Genomic DNA, 18519 nt, shown 5'->3' with positions numbered 1-18519 from the left:
CATCCATTACCATTATTTCCTTCTTCCCTGGTTATGGTTGCCAACTAAAAAGTTCAAACTTTGTTGTCCTGTTTAATGCTGGTTGGTCTTTTCTGTGATTTCAGTTCTCTGTTAGATTTGTGTATTTTGTTTTTTCTTTATTCACTTGTTCTATCTGCCAGCCACAACAAGATCAGTTCTCATATTTGCTGGCAGAACTCAACCCTGACTGAGATGGGATATATTTCCCTTTACAGATAAATGTTGACTTTTACCAAGGGAAGATTTGTAGATGTCCAGGTAAGCCTGATCTCACAAACTGGTCTGACAGTAAGTAGTGTTTCTCTAGTTTGTTAAGTGTTTGGAATGAATGGTATGACTTCCCATTTCTAAGATTTACCTGAAAAACCTATTGTCTACTGAGATAAGTGTGCCGTTTCTTGGTAAATGTAATCATTTACTGATAAAACAAAGAGGAAAAGAGTGGTCAAAAGCGCATGACAGCTTTTGAGATTTATCACACAGTTGTTTTTAGCTGTTTAGCTGTGTTGTCAAGGAGTTGTTTTTAATTAGAAGATATGAATCAATATCAAATTCATGAAGACACTGATTCTACAAAATACACAAATCCTAGTCAGTACAAAAACAAATATATAGAAGATTCTATACATTTCCTAGGCAAATTATCTGATTACCTAGTTGCTTACAATACTTATGGGTGGTTTGAACAGAACTGTAGGAAAATGGAAGGAAAACTGACAAATTTTAAATGGAAATTAAAAAAAGAAAGAAGGGTATTCAGAGTGCTTCAATTATTATATATCCCCTCTTAAGAGAAAAACAGTTTTTTATTAACAGAGCTAGTGTTGAGTAGTGGTTTGAGTGTTGAACTAGGACTTTGGAAGACCATAGTTCAGCTCCCCATTTGGCCATGGAAACCCATTGGGTGACCTTGGCCAAGTCACATTCTCAGCTTTCGAAGAAGGCAATGACAAACTATGAAGCTGAAGGCTTTCATGGCTGGCATCCATAGTTTTTTGTGGGTTTTTTCGGCTAATGAAGATGCCAGCCACTGATGCTGGAGAAACATCAGGAATAAACTCTCCTAGAACATGGCCACATAGCCTGAAAAACCCACAAAAAACAATGACAACCCTCTTCTGAATAATATTTCAAAAAACAACAGCAACACCCTATGATATAGATGCTATAAGTCAGAAGAGATTTGAAGGTACCGTACAGACCATGATGAAAACAAATTTGGCCATTTGTTTCCAGAAGGCATGAGAAAAGGAGACTTTATGTAAAGCCCAATATAGCTAGTATCAGTTGGGTATCTTATGTTGGGAACATTTTTTGGAAAAAGAGCTTTGAGTAATTTACCAAATCATATAGAGCATGAACAAGAATTCCCTATTGGCTCCTAATAATCCCACAAGACATTGAAGAATTTATTAAAATACTTACACCTGGCAAGATGCCTTGAGAGGATATGTTATCTCCAGAAATAAAGACAACATAGAATGGTGGGTGTCTAGTCTATACAAATTGTTTACCAGTATAAACAATAAAGGGACTGTACCTCCAGGCCCGTCCCTTAGCATAGTAGAACTCATTTATTTAAATGGCAGATATAAATTATCTGTGTAATTATAGATGAATAAGCCTCTTAGATGTGGCATCAAAACTGTATACATGTTACTGTCTCTATAAACTGGAAGACTGGGGAGAATTTATTAAAATCATAAATGAAGAGCAAGCAGATTTTAGTAAGAGGTATTTACATTGGAACAATGCTTTTTTCTACCTCATGTTATTACATAAATCATTAAAGTACCCTCAAAATTACTTTTGTGGATCTTTCAGCTGCTTTTGACTTTTTCAGTCATCAGTGATTGTGGTATAAACTTGATAACACCAACACTGATAAGCATCTTCTTTGGTTAATTCATAGGTACATGACTAAGAGAATACGCATATTAGAGTCTGGTGCAATGCAGCCCTAACAAAAGAAGTCAGCATTTGTACCTGTAATGGATTTATACAAGAGTGCACATGGGTCCCCTTTCTGTTCATTTATTACATCATTGATATTGTTTGGACCTATCCCAGTACAATTTTATTTGCACCAACAATTAGGTACAGAAAACTATAGCATCATGGCAAAATTAATAAATGTGAAGTCAAAGGCTTTCATGGCTGGCATCCAGAAAAACCCACAAAAACCCAAAATTAATAAATGTTTTTATACTGTATATGTATTTTGTTTTATTTATATACCACTATTCCAAACATCATAGCGGTGAACAGCAAGTAAGCTAATTAGCAAGTAAGCTAATTTGCCCCCAACAGTCTGGGTACTCATTTTAGCGACCTCAGAAGGATGCAAGCCTGAGTCGAGCTTGGGCCCTTTTGCTGGTCTTGAATTCGCAACCTTGTGGTTTTGAGTGAATGGCTGCAGTACTGTACAGGCATTTAACCACTGCGCCACCAGGGCTCCGTTTTGGACATGTTGCCGTGTGACTTCAAGTCGTTTCTAACTTATGGTGAGTTTAAGGCAAAACTATCATGGGACTGAGAGTGTGTGACTCTCCCATGGTCACCCAGTAGGTTTCCATGGCCAAGTGTGGAATCAAACCCTGCTCTCCAGAGTTGTAGTCCAGTGCTCAAGCCACACCACCACACTGGCTCTCATTTTGGAGATGCCTTAATTTTCATCTTGTACTTCTGTATCTTTATTATGAATGTTTTTACCTGGACACAAGCAGTAAACTGATACTTTCAGTTTGTTACAAACACACAAAAACAAAAAACCAAGACCTCCTTATATTTAATCAAAAATAATCTGAAAGGTATTGTGACTTTTGGGTGTAGATGTATGTTTCAAACAGGTTTGCTATGGCAAAACATGTAAAACTGCAACAGTATTTCCATTACACAGCATCTAGAATATTCCTTCTAAAGCTTTTTTCCAACTTTCTGCTGACGGAGATGTACCAGAAAGAAGAACTTGATGAGAAAAAGGGGAGATGATCACCCCCTTATTATCTATAAAAAGAAGCAAAGCTCACCAAGGTGGGGCTTGTTCTTCATTTGGAAAATAATTACAAGCTTCAGCCTTGTTCACTTGGAAAATTCTATGGGGCAGGTGGCGGGAGTAACCAGGAAGTGAGGAAACTGTAGGAGTCTGTTTCACACCCTTGAAACTGAGTCAGAAGACCTTCATCTGGTGAAGGAAATGAACCGTTCAACTAAGAGAAGGGGCCTATTGCTCTTGGGACATGACACAAACGTTGCTGACACTAGTGCCATTGGTTTCAATGAAGAGGACTTCACAACTGCTAGTAAGAATGCATATTAGAAACTGTCACCTACTAAGGTTTTTAATTTCAGTGCAAATAGAAAGGCGCCCTTGAAAATCAAGTGCATATTCTTGTCAGTGTAGCTGATTCATGCAATTGACTGATTTGGAAAATGCCAAAAACTCTGGTTTAGATATACTTTGTGAAACTGTCATAAAATTACTCTGGTTAGAGTAATGCGAGTAAGCGAAACTTGCATCATTCAGGTAAGGAGTCTTGCGGGTTAACCATTTGTGGCTTTAGTTCTGTGTTACCCAACGTTATATCAAAACTTCGTCATCATTCAATACTTTTGTATTAATTTTTATTCATTTTAAAAAACAAGTATAAAAGAACATACATTCAATATTTTTAAAGTACCGCAGTCCAAGAATCACAGCATGATATTTTATTTCCTTCACTCACTTCAGTCTTAATTTGTTTACTCAACCAAAGTCTTTCAGTGTTGAAAATGAAATTAATTCAAATATCAAGAAAGAAATAGCTCTGTTAATTTACATTTGAAGATGAAATAGAAGTACGGAAGTTTGTTGCTATGAGTTGTTGCCTTTTTCAATTCGCTTCAGCATTTAATTAAAAACTATATAAACTGACTAGATTTAAAAAGGAACAATTAATCCTTCCACAGGGTAGTTAACAAAATAAGTAGGGCTGTGTGTGATTTGTGTGCAGAACTGTATCCCAGGCCATATGTTTCTGAGATAATCCTAGTTTTTATAAATAAAGTTGACTTGATATTATTCATGCAACAATTCTGAATTAACTATTCCCTCTGAAACAAAACCAAGATGCTTGAATGTGTCAGGAAACCCTGATGATTGCTGGCACATATGAGCTGTAAGAAAACGGTGACAATTGCATCCACATTTTAGTACTGCAGTTTTCACCCAAGGGAGAATCTAAGTGTTTTAGAAAAATTACTATTTGAGAGGAGAATTCAATGCCATCAGGAATACTGACTCACAGAATTAATTTTGAATTACAGATTAAGTAACAAATGTTAAAACATTTGCCTTTTTTATTTTTTTGCTTCTCTGATTTCTTAATTTGTTCTTAGAATGTAATTTGTGAAATGCAGTATGCAATGACATAGTCTGAAGCATACCGTGTAATATGTAAACCTAATAGGCCAACTCAAATGCCCTGAAGATCACTGTGGACACAAGGTACCCTGACACATGCTTCAAGGTCAGAATGCTACAGTTCAGAAAACAGTAAAATAAAAACAAAATGATGCATATCTGGAAGATGATTCAATGCTTGCTTAAGTTCATCTGAAGCATGACATCAAGCATCATGGTCACACTGATACTTCTCTCCAAGGCATGGGCACATATCCAACCTATGAACAAAATCCAACCAATACACAGCATAGGGTTGTCATCTTTCCCCTCTGGCCTTGCTTCTATATACTAGATACTGTGTACGGTTTTAGTCATCCCATACACACCCCAAAAAATCTAGGGAAAATTCTGACTGAAAAAGGCAATCAAAATTATCAAATGGCTGGAATAACTTTCCTATGAGGAAAGATGGCAATGTTTGTGGCTCTTTAGTCTACAAAGTAAATGACATGCTAAAGGTGTATATACATAGCATGTGTTGTATGAAGAAGTACATGTACTTCTTTTTATCATCCCTCAGTCTCCCGTCATTCAGCTTAATTGGATATCCTTAGATTCTAGTACTGTATTATTTTTCATCCAACGAAGCTGAAGGGAGACTCAGGGCTGATAAAAGGAAGTGATTCCTTGTGCAATTTATAGTCAGTTTACTTCCATGAGATGTAGCAATGGCCATCAACTTAGGCTGCATCTATAATGCAGAATTAATCCACTGACTCCACTTTAACTGCCATGGCTAACTGCTATGGAATTCTAGGATTTGTAGTTTTGTTAAATATTTAGCCTTCTCAGTCAGAGAACTCTGGTGCAACAACATACTACAAATCCCAGGATTCCATGGGATGGAACTATGACATTTAAAGCAGTGTAAAACTGCATTAATTGTGCAGTGTGGCAGCAGCCTTAGGTGGCTTAAAGAGGGGTTTGGGTAATTAATGGAGGATTATCCATGACTACTAACTAGTCACAATGGCTATATGTAACCTCCAGGAGCAGTCCATATAGGTGGCCAGTGGAATGGGAAGGCAGCACCCACCTGCCCCCTGTCCATGAACCACCACTGAGAGGCACAATATCTTTGAATACTAGTTGCTGAACACACTGTTTTGATCTTGATAAAAAACAAACAAATGAGGTCCAAGGCACACCAAGAGTTACAGCAGTATGGAAAGCTCCAAGAGATCCACTCAGTCCAACAAAATCTAGGATGGGACAGAAGTCTTTTATGCCTCCAAACCAGATTACCTCTCAGATTTCCCTCCTTTCTGAGGAGTGGAATGCCTTAAATGGACAAGCTTGTGGTATGGATTCAAGTACTCTTCCTTTTCTCTTAGTTTCTTCCCATGCCATTGCCTGCACTGATGAATTGACATGGGCCCTTATCACATGAGGGGTTTTGCAGCTCAGATCCGGAACCACTCCTTGTCCAACCATGCAAATTCATGTTCAAACATGATGTATTATCACACATAATTGCTTTCTATGGGGGTCGTTCTGAACCGATCTACAGTCAATCCGAAGTGACTCCTCATTTTTGTGAATTTGGTAACAAGCAAATTCACAAAAATTATTTCCAAGCTCACTTCAATTTCAATCCGAATTGGTCTGGTGTGGAATGCAACTTTGCTTCCATCCTAGTACACCCCCCAAACCTCCAAGGTCCCATATTTCCTATGATGTGGTGCTGCAATTTTACTCCATTTGCTTCTGACACTCCATCTGCTTCTATTGCTGCCAAGGGAGAAATGCAGCTGGGGAAAGGGCAGAGAGCTACTGGGGAATGAATGTATTCACGTTTTAACATGGACAGAGCTGAGGGTGGGCAGTGGGTGCTGGTTTGAATGGAAAAACGGACTCCAAGGCCCATAGAAAAGGCTACTGGTTAGGATGAAAAAACGGACTCCAAGGCCCATAGAAAAGGCTACTGGTTAGGATGAAAAAACAGACTCCAAAGCCCATAGAAAAGGCTGCTGGTTAGAATGAAAAAACGGACTCCAAAGCATATAGAAAAGGCTGCTGGTTAGGATGGAAAAACAGACTCCAAAGCCTATAGAAAAGGCTGCTGGTTAGAATGAAAAAACAGACTCCAAAGCCTATAGAAAAGGCTGCTGGTTAGGATGAAAAAACGGACTCCAAAGCATATAGAAAAGGCTGCTGGTTAGGATGGAAAAACGGACTCCAAAGTCCATAGAAAAGGCTGCTGGTTAGAATGAAAAAACAGACTCCAAAGCCCATAGAAGAGGCTTCTGGTTAGGATGAAAAAACAGACTCCAAAGCCTATAGAAAAGGCTGCTGGTTAGGATGGAAAAACAGACTCCAAAGCCCATAGAAAAGGCTGCTGGTTAGGATGAAAAGCCCATAGAAGAGGCTGCTGGTTAGGATGAAAAAACGGACTCCAAAGTCCATAGATAGAGTGCTGGATGTTTCAAGGAGGAATGGAGGACTGTCAAGGATGGCATGTTTGGATGATGCTGGGAGGGTTTGGGGGGCTGGCAAGGATGGCACATTTGGATGTTTAAGGGGGAATACAATAGAATACAATACAATACAATACAATACAATAAAACCGCTTGGATTCCCAGTGATTGGGCGGTATATAAATAAATCCAATTAGTATTATTATTATTATTAGAAAGGAAGAGGAAACATGAAGCTGTCATTCACGTGAGGCTAGCATTCATGTGAAACTGGAACCAGGAAGTGACCCCCTTCTTCACCCCGGAAGTGTAAAGGTTCACGATGCGTTCAGACCCTACTGAGCATGCGCAAGAGTGCTGATTCGAATCGTTGGATCCGCATGGTATGTACCAGTGTGGTAATTTAATGTGTACTGGCTCCGCTTTGCCTCAGTAACGACCACAATTTCATTCTTCATGTGTGATAATTCATCACGTGAATTGCCTTGGATTCGAATTGACTCTGCTTCTCCTTCACTTCAGATTGGCTCTGGATTTGAGTTCCAGTCTCACATGTGATAAGGGCCATGGTGTCTTTCATATAAAAGCTGTTAGTTCTTGAGAGGGTTGCAGATGCTGATAGTATACATCTTATGGTCTCAGTGGTGCTTGAACTGGCAGGTTCTGCCTTGTTCACAAATCAATATCTGATATGTCTGCTTCCAGTGCTACTGCTGTGATAGATCTTGTTGTCCCTGACTTAACTAGTGTGGCCTCAATGGCTTCTGCTCAGGATGGGGTTTCTGACACCAGTAGCTTTGTCATTACCTGTGCAGAGTCTAGAAACATAACCTTTTGTTTGTTTATTTCTTTCTGATCACAACTGGCAGAGTTCTTCCAGATCTTGTGTCTGTACTTTCCAAAAATATCCAGTTGGATGCCACAGCAAACCATACATATTCTAGGTGGGATACTATATTTTTAAACTCTCCCCAGCACACACTCCTAGCATGTAGTGAACCAGCACACTGAGCTTCATTTCACCTTTTATTCTGAAGTTCTAGTTTGACAAGTTCAGGAAGATTGTACCATGAGTGAGCATTTAAAAATGTAACTCCTTCCTGCATCCTGGGTCAACATTTGAAGTGGGATACTACAGAACTCATTCACATTGGTCTGTGTAATGTGTATATTGTGTTTAACGTTTGGAATGTCAAAGTTGAGCAAGAGGAAGGTAACTTTTACACCCGTCATAAAATCAAAGCAAGTTCCTTGAAAGTACCCTGACTCTAGATAACAGAAGGCAGTAATTCAACCTTAGTCATATGTATTAGCCTGTGGTGTTTCTGAGACTTTCGAACATTAGGCAAAAGTTTGGAATGCAGGTACAGTCACTTGTCATCTCTTTAAATTTAGAAAGTGATCAGGAATCTGAAATGTGTTCTTTTTCATCAAGAACAGAATGAACAAAACACCAGGAAAACAGAAACTTCATATTACTAATTCTGACTCTGCAAACTAGCCCTTTGTAGCTTTGATTGACTCACTTCACTGCCTCATCTTCTCCATCTGAAAATGGCACTTTCCAAGTAATTTTGAGAGATCCATTTAGTAATGTTCCTTGAATAGATTCTGTTACTAAGATTACTGCCTGATGCGTTTTGTTATTTAGAAGCAAAAATATATATATTATTAATTTCATCTCCAATCATCACAATGTCAACTAATTTCCAACATGCTGGTCATGTTACATTCACCTCATTTAAACTCTTGTTATGAACACTCCTTCTGGCACACTCAGTAATGGTCTAAGGAACTGCACCCAGCTAGAATGCAGTGAGATTCCTGCTTCTTATCTCATACTTCCTAGACGACTCATGTTATTAAACAATGTAATGACGAGGGGCCTTATCTCAGGGCATTAATGTCTTGCTTTGACAGGATAGAACATGAAGCTGGGTCAGTGTTCTAGCAGCCATTTTGTGGACTTATCTGTTTTCTGAAAACATGACTTTTTTTAAAAAAAAATAGTTCTTTCACACATCATGAAATATATTCCAGATAATTAAATGAATAACATGCAAAGATAAGTAGTATTATTTTTACAAGTAAAAATCTTCCTATGTTTTAATTAATTTAAAATACTGTCCACTTAAAGTAAACAACTTTAAAATGCCACTGATTTAAATGGGAGAGTGCAGCAGAGCAATTTTATTCACTACTTACAGTTGAATGGCTCTCTGTGTGTATGTGAAACAGGAGGGGAGATGCTGAGGGCAAACCAGTAGAATGGCTACCATATCCTATGTCTGCCCAGCCTGATTGGGGGAGAAATATATTTGGGAATATCTAAAGGCAGTATAAACATGGTACACATTCCTTAGTGTCCCAGGAAACATAATAAAATCCAAGAAACAGTGTGCAGGAGATGACACCTACATGTCACCTATCTGTAGAGAACCCCAATAAATTATTGGTGAAGAAGCACGCTCAGCACATACCCTCACAATTAACACATTTCACATAAGTATACTACCTCACCCCTAGTATGCAAAGGGATCTTGAGTCTAATTCAAAGAAAGAGGTTGGCAGCATGAGCTTTCATAGACTTCAACCTACTTCCTCAGATGCACGTCTGGAGTGGAGAATCCAGAGACAGACCTATATAAGTTGTTTGTTTGTGAGAATGTCCCAAATTCCAAACTTTGTGGGTAGAGAGATGAAGTGACAAGTTCAGTTACTTCATGCACACCCAATCCTTCAGCCCCATAGGCATAGCCAACAATGACCCCGCTACTGTAAGCCTCCTGGAAAAAAGGAGGACAAAGTCTGCTCACCCTGGTACCCATAGATGATGCTCTTCCCCAGCATCCTATTTCAAATGAGTTGCTTAATGCATTGCTATAGGATGAGGGACACTTGGCTTAACAAGACTCCATATGAAAGGGGTCTAGGAGTCCTAGTAGACCACAAGTTGAAAGTGAGTCAACAGTGTGATGCAGCAGCTAAAAAGTCCAATGTGATTCTAGGCTGCATTGATAGAAGTATAGTGTCTAGATCAAGGGAGGTAATAGTGCTACTCTATCCTGCTTTGGTCAGGCCTCACCTGGAATACTGTGTCTAGTTCTTTGCACCACAATTCAAAAAGGATGTTGAGAAGCTGGAGCATGTCCAGAAGAAGATGACCAAAATGGTGAAAGATCTGGAAACTATTGTCTTATGAGGAGAGACTTAGGTAGCTGGGTATGTTTAGAATCATAATTGGAAAAGACACCAGGCACAATCCAGTCCAACCCCCCTGCCATGTAGGAACTTACAATCAAAGCACAGCTAACAGATGACCATCCATCCTCTGTTTAAAGGCCTCCAAAGAAGGAGACTCCACCACTCTCTGAGGGAGTATGTTCCACTGTCAAACAGCTCTTATTCTCAGGAAGTTCCTCCTAATGTTGAGGTAGAATCTCTTTTCCTGTTGCTTGCACCCATTGCTCCATGTCCTATTCTCTGGAGCAGCAGAAAACAAACTTGTTCCATCCTCAACATGATATCCCTTAAAATATTTAAACAGGACTTTCATATCACCTCATAAACTTCACTAATTTTTCTTTGAAGAGAAAGTTCTATTATGGAACCTGCCCATCCCCAGCTTCCTCATATACTATGGCAGAAGCACCCATCCTGGGTGGAACTGTGATCTCCCTAATTGGTGTATGTATTTATGTATGTATATACATGTGTGTACACATAGAAAAACCAAATACATTCCCCACAGAGGGAGATTACAACTCAAATCATAAAATGTGCAGCACGAGTCTCTTTGTGTGTACATGTATGTATCTGTGTGTAAATGTGCTTTTCATGAAAAAGAAATGGATACTGTCACAGAACAGCTACTCCACACATTTCTCCACTGTTGTAATAGGATGGAAGTTTCTCAAACTAGATCCAAAGCTACAGGAAAGTCACACTGTCAGTGGGCTCCATGGTGTGGCCTGCAGAATATATTTAATGTATGTTTCTAATTGGGGGAGATACCATGGTCTGCAGAATCTATTTAATGTATGTTTCCAATGGAGGGAATCTCTATGGTTCGCAGAATATATTTAATGCATGTTTCCAATGGGGGACTCGTCATGGCCTGCAGAATGTTTGTAATGTATATTCCAATGGGGGGAGTCTCCATGGCACGCAGAATGTATTTAGTGTATATTCCAATGGGGAGAGTCTCCATAGCATGCAGAATGTTTTTAGTGTATATTCCAATGGGGAGAGTCTCCATAGCATGCAGAATGTATTTAGTGTATATTCCAATGGGGGGAGTCTCCATAGCACGCAGAATGTTTTTAGTGTATATTCCAATGGGGGGAGTCTCCATGGCACGCAGAATGTTTGTAATGTATATTCTAATGGGGGGAGTCTCCATGGCACGCAGAATGTTTTTAATGTATATTCCAATGGGGGGAGTCTCCACGGCACGCAGAATGTATTTAGTGTAAATTCCAGTGGGGGGAGTCTCCATGGCACGCAGAATGTTTTTAATGTATATTCCAATGGGGGAAGTCTTCATGGCACACAGAATGTTTTTAATGTATATTCCAATGGGGGGGGAGTCTCCATGGCATGCAGAATGTTTTTAATGTATATTCCAATGGGGGAAGTCTCCACGGCACGCAGAATGTTTTTAGTGTATATTCCAATGGGGGGAGTCTCCATGACATGCAGGATGTATTTAATGCATGTTTCCAATGGGGAGAGTCTTCATGGCCCGCAGAATGTATTTAATGTATGTTTTTCCTCTGTGTTGTTTTACTGTTCTATGACCTGCTGTCCCACTTCATTATGTTTTATAAAAGGTTATTCAGAAGTAAGTTTTACTGATTTCAGCAGGATTTATCGAACTATCTATATGCCTATTAAGAATACCCACTGAATTCTATGAGAGTTACGGTAATATATATTAAGTCTGTATAGGATTGTAATCTTATTTCCAAGAAACTTCTTTGAGATTATAGCTTTACCATATTAAGCCTATGCAGGTTTATTTTAAAGGAAGGACCTCTGCATTCCATGGGACTTATGCCCAGTCTTATGCCACTTTTCAGGTCAACCAACCTCTGTATGGCTGCACTTTTTTGTCTTTAGCTTTTAAATGTGTTTTTTCAAGGGGCATTACTGTGGCAAAATAATAGCAAAACTGCTCCACTACCATTTTTTAAAATTACATTTCTAAGCATTTACAAATTAAAGGTGCGTTACAGAGCACTCAAGAAGGGCCCTCTGCCGCCGCCGCCGGTTGCTACGTCCGGGAACCGCAGCGGCCAAACCACGCGGCTCCCAGGCGCAGCAAGAAAGAAGCGCCGAAATGGGGATTCTTTCTGGGCCCCGGAAGTGGCACCATGAGGCGCTAGTCAGCACTCGCGGCGTCACTTCCGCCGCACAATGTCCGGACATTACGTGTCCGCGATGTCAAAATGGCGGCCCCCGTGTGGACGGGCGCCGTCATTTTGTATGGACTCAGTCCGTACTAGGGTTGAGGGGCGTCCACAAGGGACGTCCCTTCTCAAACTCAACACGCCCCTTTCTAACCCTAGTACACCCCTTCGGCGCGTCTGTAACGCGCCAAAGTATCCCTAAATGCTGCACTGCTCCACTTTATCAGATATTATGAAATTTATTGTTTCTTTGTTTTTTAAAAATGAAACCATCTCCAAAGTTATTCCGATCTAAATATTAGAATGAAATTTCTTAGTATATATAAAAGGGTACAATAACCCTGGTTATTTAAAATGTACTAACGACTGCATTTCTTTCATTATTTAATTTAGGCATAAACAGACATAGGTTAAAATGTCTAGTCAGCCTGTTCTTAGTCTTGCTCAAAATGGAGGACATTTTGCTAGGATCTGTCCTAGATTTCAACCTTCTTTCCAGGAGGAATTTCAAAATGTCCTCCATTTTGAGCATGACTAAGAAGCATGGTTATATTTCTCTTAGTGTTTTTAGCTTTTAACTGGTCATGTCCTACATTTTCCCTTGAACATCTTACATTTTATGGTGCCTTGACCTCCTTTAGGGTGAGGACATCTTGTCACCCTGCATGGACTGCTAAAAAGACCCATCCATGGGTTCTAGCAGTGTTGGGCTGTGTCTCTAGAGTTGTTGTGTGCCTTCGAATCATTTCTGACTTACGGTGACCCTAAGGCAGGGGTTGGCAACCTACAGCCCGCAGGCCGCATGCGGCCCGTCAAGGCCTAGGATCCAGCCCCAGCCTGGCCCTGCCACAGATTGCCTCCGGGGCCTTTGGCCTCCGGCGCAAGCGCGTGGGGGTGTTTGGCTTTCCGTGCAAGTGCACGGGGCCTCTGGCCGCCGGCACAGGTGTGCGGGGGCCTGTGGCCGCTGGTGCAGGTGTGCGAGGGCCTTTGGCCTCTGGCACAAGTGTGCGGGGGCCTTTGAGCGCGGCGCAAGCGGCAGACAAGGGGGGCAAGGAGGAGCAAGTGGGGGCAAGAGGTGAGCAAGGGGGCAAAGAGGAGCAAGTGGGGGCAAGAGGCGGGCAAGGGGGGGCAATTGTCTATAGAAGCCTCAGAAACATGCATTTATATTAACATTTTTTAAAAATCAGCAGATTTTTTGCATGTCCTCCATTTTTTAAATTTTAAAAGTGTCCTCCATTTTAAATTTTTGCCCTACATTTGTCCCAGTTTAATTTATTTAATTAATTTTTTAAAAAATTATTTAATTATTTTTTTTGGCTTCGGCCCCCTGAGTTGTCTGAGGGACAGCAACCCGGCCCCCGGGTCAAAAAGGTTGCCTACCCCTGCCCTAAGGTCATCCTATCATGGGGGGTTCTTGGCAAGATTTGTTCAGAAGAGGTTTGCTAGTGCCATTCTCTGAGAGAGTGTGACTTCCCCAAGATCACTCTGGTACCCATAGATGATGCTGTTCTCCAGCATCCTGTTTCAAAGGATTTCAAAGTTAATGCATTGATATAGGATGGGGAACACCTGGCTTGACAACAGTACATGTGAAAGCATCTAGGAGTCCTAGTACATCACAAGTTGAATGTGAGTCAACAATGTGATCTAAAAAGGCCAATGCAATTTTAGGCTGCCTCAATAGACGTATAGTGTCTAGATCAAGGGAAGAAATAGTGCCACTGTATTCTGCTCTGGTCAGGCCCCACCTGGAATACTGTGTCCAGTTCTGGGCACCACAATTCAAAAAGGATATTGACAAATTGGAGCATGTCCAGAGGAGGGTGATGAAAATGGTGAAGGGTCTGGAAACCATGTCCTATGAGGAACAACTTAAGGAGCTGGAGATGTTTAGAATCATAGAGTTGGAAGAGATCCCAAGGGCCATTCTGTCTAAGGCCATTAGGCCATTTAGGAACACAGAATCAAAGTACTACTGAAAGATAGCCATTTGGCCTCTGTTTAAAGACCTCCAAGGAAGGAGACTCCACTTCACTCCGAGGAAGGAGTTAGTTCCACTGTCGAACAGCCCTTACTGTCAGGAAGTTCTTCCTAATGTTGAGCTGGAATCTCTTTTCCTGGAGCCTGCATCCATTGTTCCAGGTTCTGTTCTCTGGAGCAGCAGAAAACAAGCTTGCTCCCTCCTCTATATGATGTCCTTTCAAATACTTAAAAAGGGCTATCATATCAGCTAAGAGAAGAGGCGGTTAAGAGGTGATATGATAGCCCTGTTTAAATATTGGAAGGGATGTCATATTGAGGAGGGAGAAAGCTTGTTTTCTGCTGCTCCAGAGACTAGGACCCAGAACAATGGATGCAAGCTACAGGAAAAGAGATTCCACCTGAACATTAGGAAGAACTTCCTGACAGTAAGGGCTGTTCGACAGTGGAACACACTCCTTCCTCAGAGTGTAGTGGAGTCTCCTTCCTTGGAGGTCTTTAAGCAGAGGTTGGATGGCCATCTGTCAGGGATGCTTTGACTGAGAGTTCCTGCATGGCAGAAGGGGGTTGGACTGGATCAGGGCCCTTGCGGTCTCTCCCAACTCTATGATTCCATTATTGTTGTTGTTGTTGTTGTTATTTTCTTATTATATGCCGGCTTTCTCCGAACACAGGGAGAGAAGGTGGCGATTCCTTGTCTTCCTGCGTGGCAGAGGAGGAGGCTTGGAGTGGCTGGCCCCCGGGGGGGTCTCCCTCCCTCCCGCGCTGGGAGCCCTTGACCTGGGCGGCGGAAGCGGGGCGGGGGCCGGGGCCTGCGCCCAATGGCTTTGTGCGGCGCCTGCTGTGGCCTGGCCGGCCGGCCCCGCCGTCACTTCCTCCCTCGCCTTGCCTTGCCTTGCCTTGCCTTGGCTCTGCCTGGTGCCTTGGCTGCCTGGGAGCAGGGAGGGAGGGAGGGAGGGAGGGAGGGGGCGGGGAGGCTGCGCTGCACAGCCCCCGAGGCCACCAGCCCCAGCCCCACCAGCACCATGCCCTTTGATTTCAGGAGGTGAGTCGGGGGGGAGGGAGGGAGGCAGGCCCCAAGGGCGCCCGGGCAGCCCCTCCACAAAGGAGGGCACCCGCTCCAGGCACCGCAGCATGGAGGGCATCCCAGGGACAGCGAGGGAGGGACCTGACTCCAGACCCAAGCCAAACACACAGCCAGGCCCATGGCAGGCCTCTGGGTCAGGAGCTCAGCAGGGAGCACCTTTGGGAAGCCCTCCTCCTGGGCACAAGCTGGGGATGGAGGACAGGCCCTGGAAAAGGAAGGAGGACGGTGTGGCACCGGGACCGTCCCCCCTTCCTCCCCCGCTCACCTCTTGCTTGCTTCTGGAAGGAGCATGCAAAGGTCGGCCTGGAAAACCAGGTGCCAAGGGATCACCTCGCAGCCCCTTTGAGACTGAAAGAAAGAGAGAAAAGCTGGGAGCATGAGCTTTCCTCAGAGGCATCTGCATAGGGATGCCAAGGGATCTTGGAGCACCTTTCAGGGACTCTGTATATACATAGATAGAGATATATCACCCTTGAGAAATCTTGTGTGTAGGGGTGTGTGTGTGTGTGTGTGTGTGTAATCTTTGAGGAGTATTATGTATATGCATGCTAGCACCTTTGAAGGAGCATGTGTGTGTGTGTATAAAACCTTTGAGGGATCTTGTGTATCTGCATGCCAAGGGACCTTACAGCACCTTTCAGACTAAATGAAAGACAAGTGTTCCTAAGACACTTGAGCTTGCTGCTTCCTGAGATGCTTGTCTGCTTGCCTGCAAAGGGACCTTGCAGCCCCTTGGAGCCTAAATAATAGGGGGAAGCTGGGAGCGTGAACAGTCATAGCCTTGAGCCTGTTTTCCTCAGAGGCATGGGTCTGTGTCTGCAAAGGATGGTCATGCTCAGGGTGACCAGGCATCCTCCTTTCCCAGGACATGGCCTACATTTCACCCTTCTGTCCAAGAGGAATTTCAAAGTGTTCGCCATTTTTAAAATAAATTATTTTATTGATATTTCCATGAATAAACAAAACAGTGTTGCAGTTCATACATATCACATAATACAAATATCTTTAAACATTACAAATACTTCATACAGATCTACACATAGAACAACACCTCCTCCCTTTCTAACATTCATACTTCATTCATTACTTCCTTTTCTATAACCCAATGGCTTTACAAAACTTGCCTATTTGTCACAGAGTTCATCTCTTATAACTAAGTTTCCCCCCACATTGTCATTCACGCATTTCCATGTTTACTATATATCTTCCCTGTTTTCTAAACATATTTATTCTATCTACTCCTCATAATCTATCTGCTGGCAAATCTATGATGTTGATTTTTCCAATCCAATTTAGTTGGAACATGTAGGTAATGTATAGCTTCTATTGCCTATACAACCTTTCAGTAAGTTTCTTACTTGGGTCCTATCATCACTTGCTTCCCCCATTTCAAAGTTAAGTAACACATAAATTTTTTCTATTCCTCCAAACATTTTGGGGGTCTTCTTTGTTCAGTCTTCTAGTGAGTTTATCCATCTCTAATACATCTAATAGCTTTATCAGCCAGTTATCTACATCTGGGACCTTTTCTACTTTCCAGCTTCTTGCAAATGCCATATGGCTGCAAATGCCATTCTGGATATCATATAAAATAATAACCTTCCACATTTTTTTCTGTTCTATCATCTAACATATTTAAAAGAAAAATATCTGGTTTAAATGTTAAATTTTCTTGCAATGTTTCTTTTATTGTATGGTTTAGTGTATTTGTCACCATTTTTTATTTTTTTATTTTTTGCCTTAGGACAAGCCCACCCAAAATGTTGTCCGTTTTGAGCATGACTAAGAAGCATGGATTGATTTTTACCTGAGTATTTTTAGCTTTTATTTTGTAATGTCCTACATCGTCTTGAATGTCCTACATTTTGCAGTGCCTTGTCCTTTGGGGTTATGATGTTTGGTCCCCCTGGTCATGGCTGGGTGGGTGCCTTTCCATTCACAGGGCAGGGGAAAACACAAACAGCTCAGGTTGGGAGGGAGAAGGAGCTCACATTTCAGAATTTTTTTAAACAAAGCACAAACAAACATCCTTCTGGTCTTCAGACAGAAGGAAAGAACTGGCAGTCTCAGGGCTGGAGGTGACTTGAAAGAGGGGGTAACCTGGATCCCTGTTGACTAAAGATAAGATGATGGTAAAGGGCAGCGGTGCCTTTGCAGAAGAAAGACCAGCTGGACTGGTACTTTGTTTTGGGTTCTTTTCTTTTTTTGACTGGCCCATTTATTCTTCATAATGACCCAGAAGAGGTTTGGAAAGTGCTTGCAAAGTTGAGTCCTAGAGGTTGTCCTGAGAGAAATGACTGGCAGCAGAATTCTGCAAGCTTCCTGATCAGAACTGGGCTCAGTGGGACTTTCCCTTAGATCGGATTATTGCCCAAAGGAGTGGAAATGCCAGCTGTCTGTTGTGGGTTTCAGATTAGCTTTCTTGTACCCTGAATAGCATCTCACAGTAATAGGAAGTCTTTCCCAAGAAGATTGGGAGCCCTGGTGGCGTAGTGGTTAAATGCCTGTACTGCAGCCATTCACTCAAAAACCACAAGGTTGCGAGTTCAAGACCAGCAAAAGGGCCCAAGCTCGACTCAGGCTTGCATCCTTCCAAGGTCGCTAAATGAGTACCCAGACTGTTGGGGGCAAATTAGCTTACTTGCTGTTCACCGCTATGATCCTTGGAATAGCGGTATATAAATAAAACAAATTATTATATTATTAATTATTAATTATTATTATTGCAGGGAGACAGGGAGTTAAGAGGAGAAGCAGGTGTGAAGAAAATATGAAGAAAGTCCAGTGTTTTCATGGTGTATCTGCACATGTGTGTAAAACCAAGAGAGGATGAGAAATTCTACCATTATACTTTTTCAAATGGTGTGGTGATATCAGGAGAGGCAATTTGGCATACTGGAGACCAGGGTTAGTTTTGCAGCTTGGCCATGAAACCCACTGGGTGTCTTTGGGCAAGTCTCATGCTCCCAGCCTCTGGGGGAGGCAATGGCAAGTTTCTGAACATATCTTGTCAGGAAAATCCCGTGATAGTTTTGCCTTAGGGTTGCCATAAATTGAGGGAAAAACTTGGTGGCATACAACAACAACAACTGCTGATATCCAGACCAGCTGTTTGCCAAAGTAGTTCTGGAGCGTGTCCAGAGGAGAGCTACCAAAATG

At 41.9% G+C, this 18519-nt stretch overlaps 1 protein-coding gene across 3 annotated transcripts in view; it reads left to right on the top strand.

The window, feature by feature from the left end:
- Nucleotides 1-254: 254 nt before the first annotated feature.
- The window catches only part of ERGIC1 (endoplasmic reticulum-golgi intermediate compartment 1), a 133278-nt gene continuing 115013 nt past the window's right edge, over nucleotides 255-18519 (top strand). Inside the window, exon 1 of one of the 3 annotated variants that reach the window (XM_089496678.1) lies at nucleotides 255-279. In XM_089496678.1, coding sequence (XP_089352804.1) covers nucleotides 272-279 — 8 coding nt within the window. In that variant the 5' untranslated portion in view covers nucleotides 255-271. Of the gene's footprint in view, nucleotides 280-11616; nucleotides 11645-15240; nucleotides 15319-18519 lie in introns of those variants that run through there. The other 2 variants (XM_089496676.1, XM_089496677.1) reach the window with 2 other exon arrangements.

The sequence above is a fragment of the Sceloporus occidentalis genome, unplaced genomic scaffold, assembly GCF_023333645.1.
Source record: "Sceloporus occidentalis isolate IW3139 unplaced genomic scaffold, rSceOcc1.0.p SCAF_92, whole genome shotgun sequence".
Classification (NCBI taxonomy): domain Eukaryota; kingdom Metazoa; phylum Chordata; class Lepidosauria; order Squamata; family Phrynosomatidae; genus Sceloporus; species Sceloporus occidentalis.
This window is presented reverse-complemented; position numbering and strand designations above follow the sequence as displayed.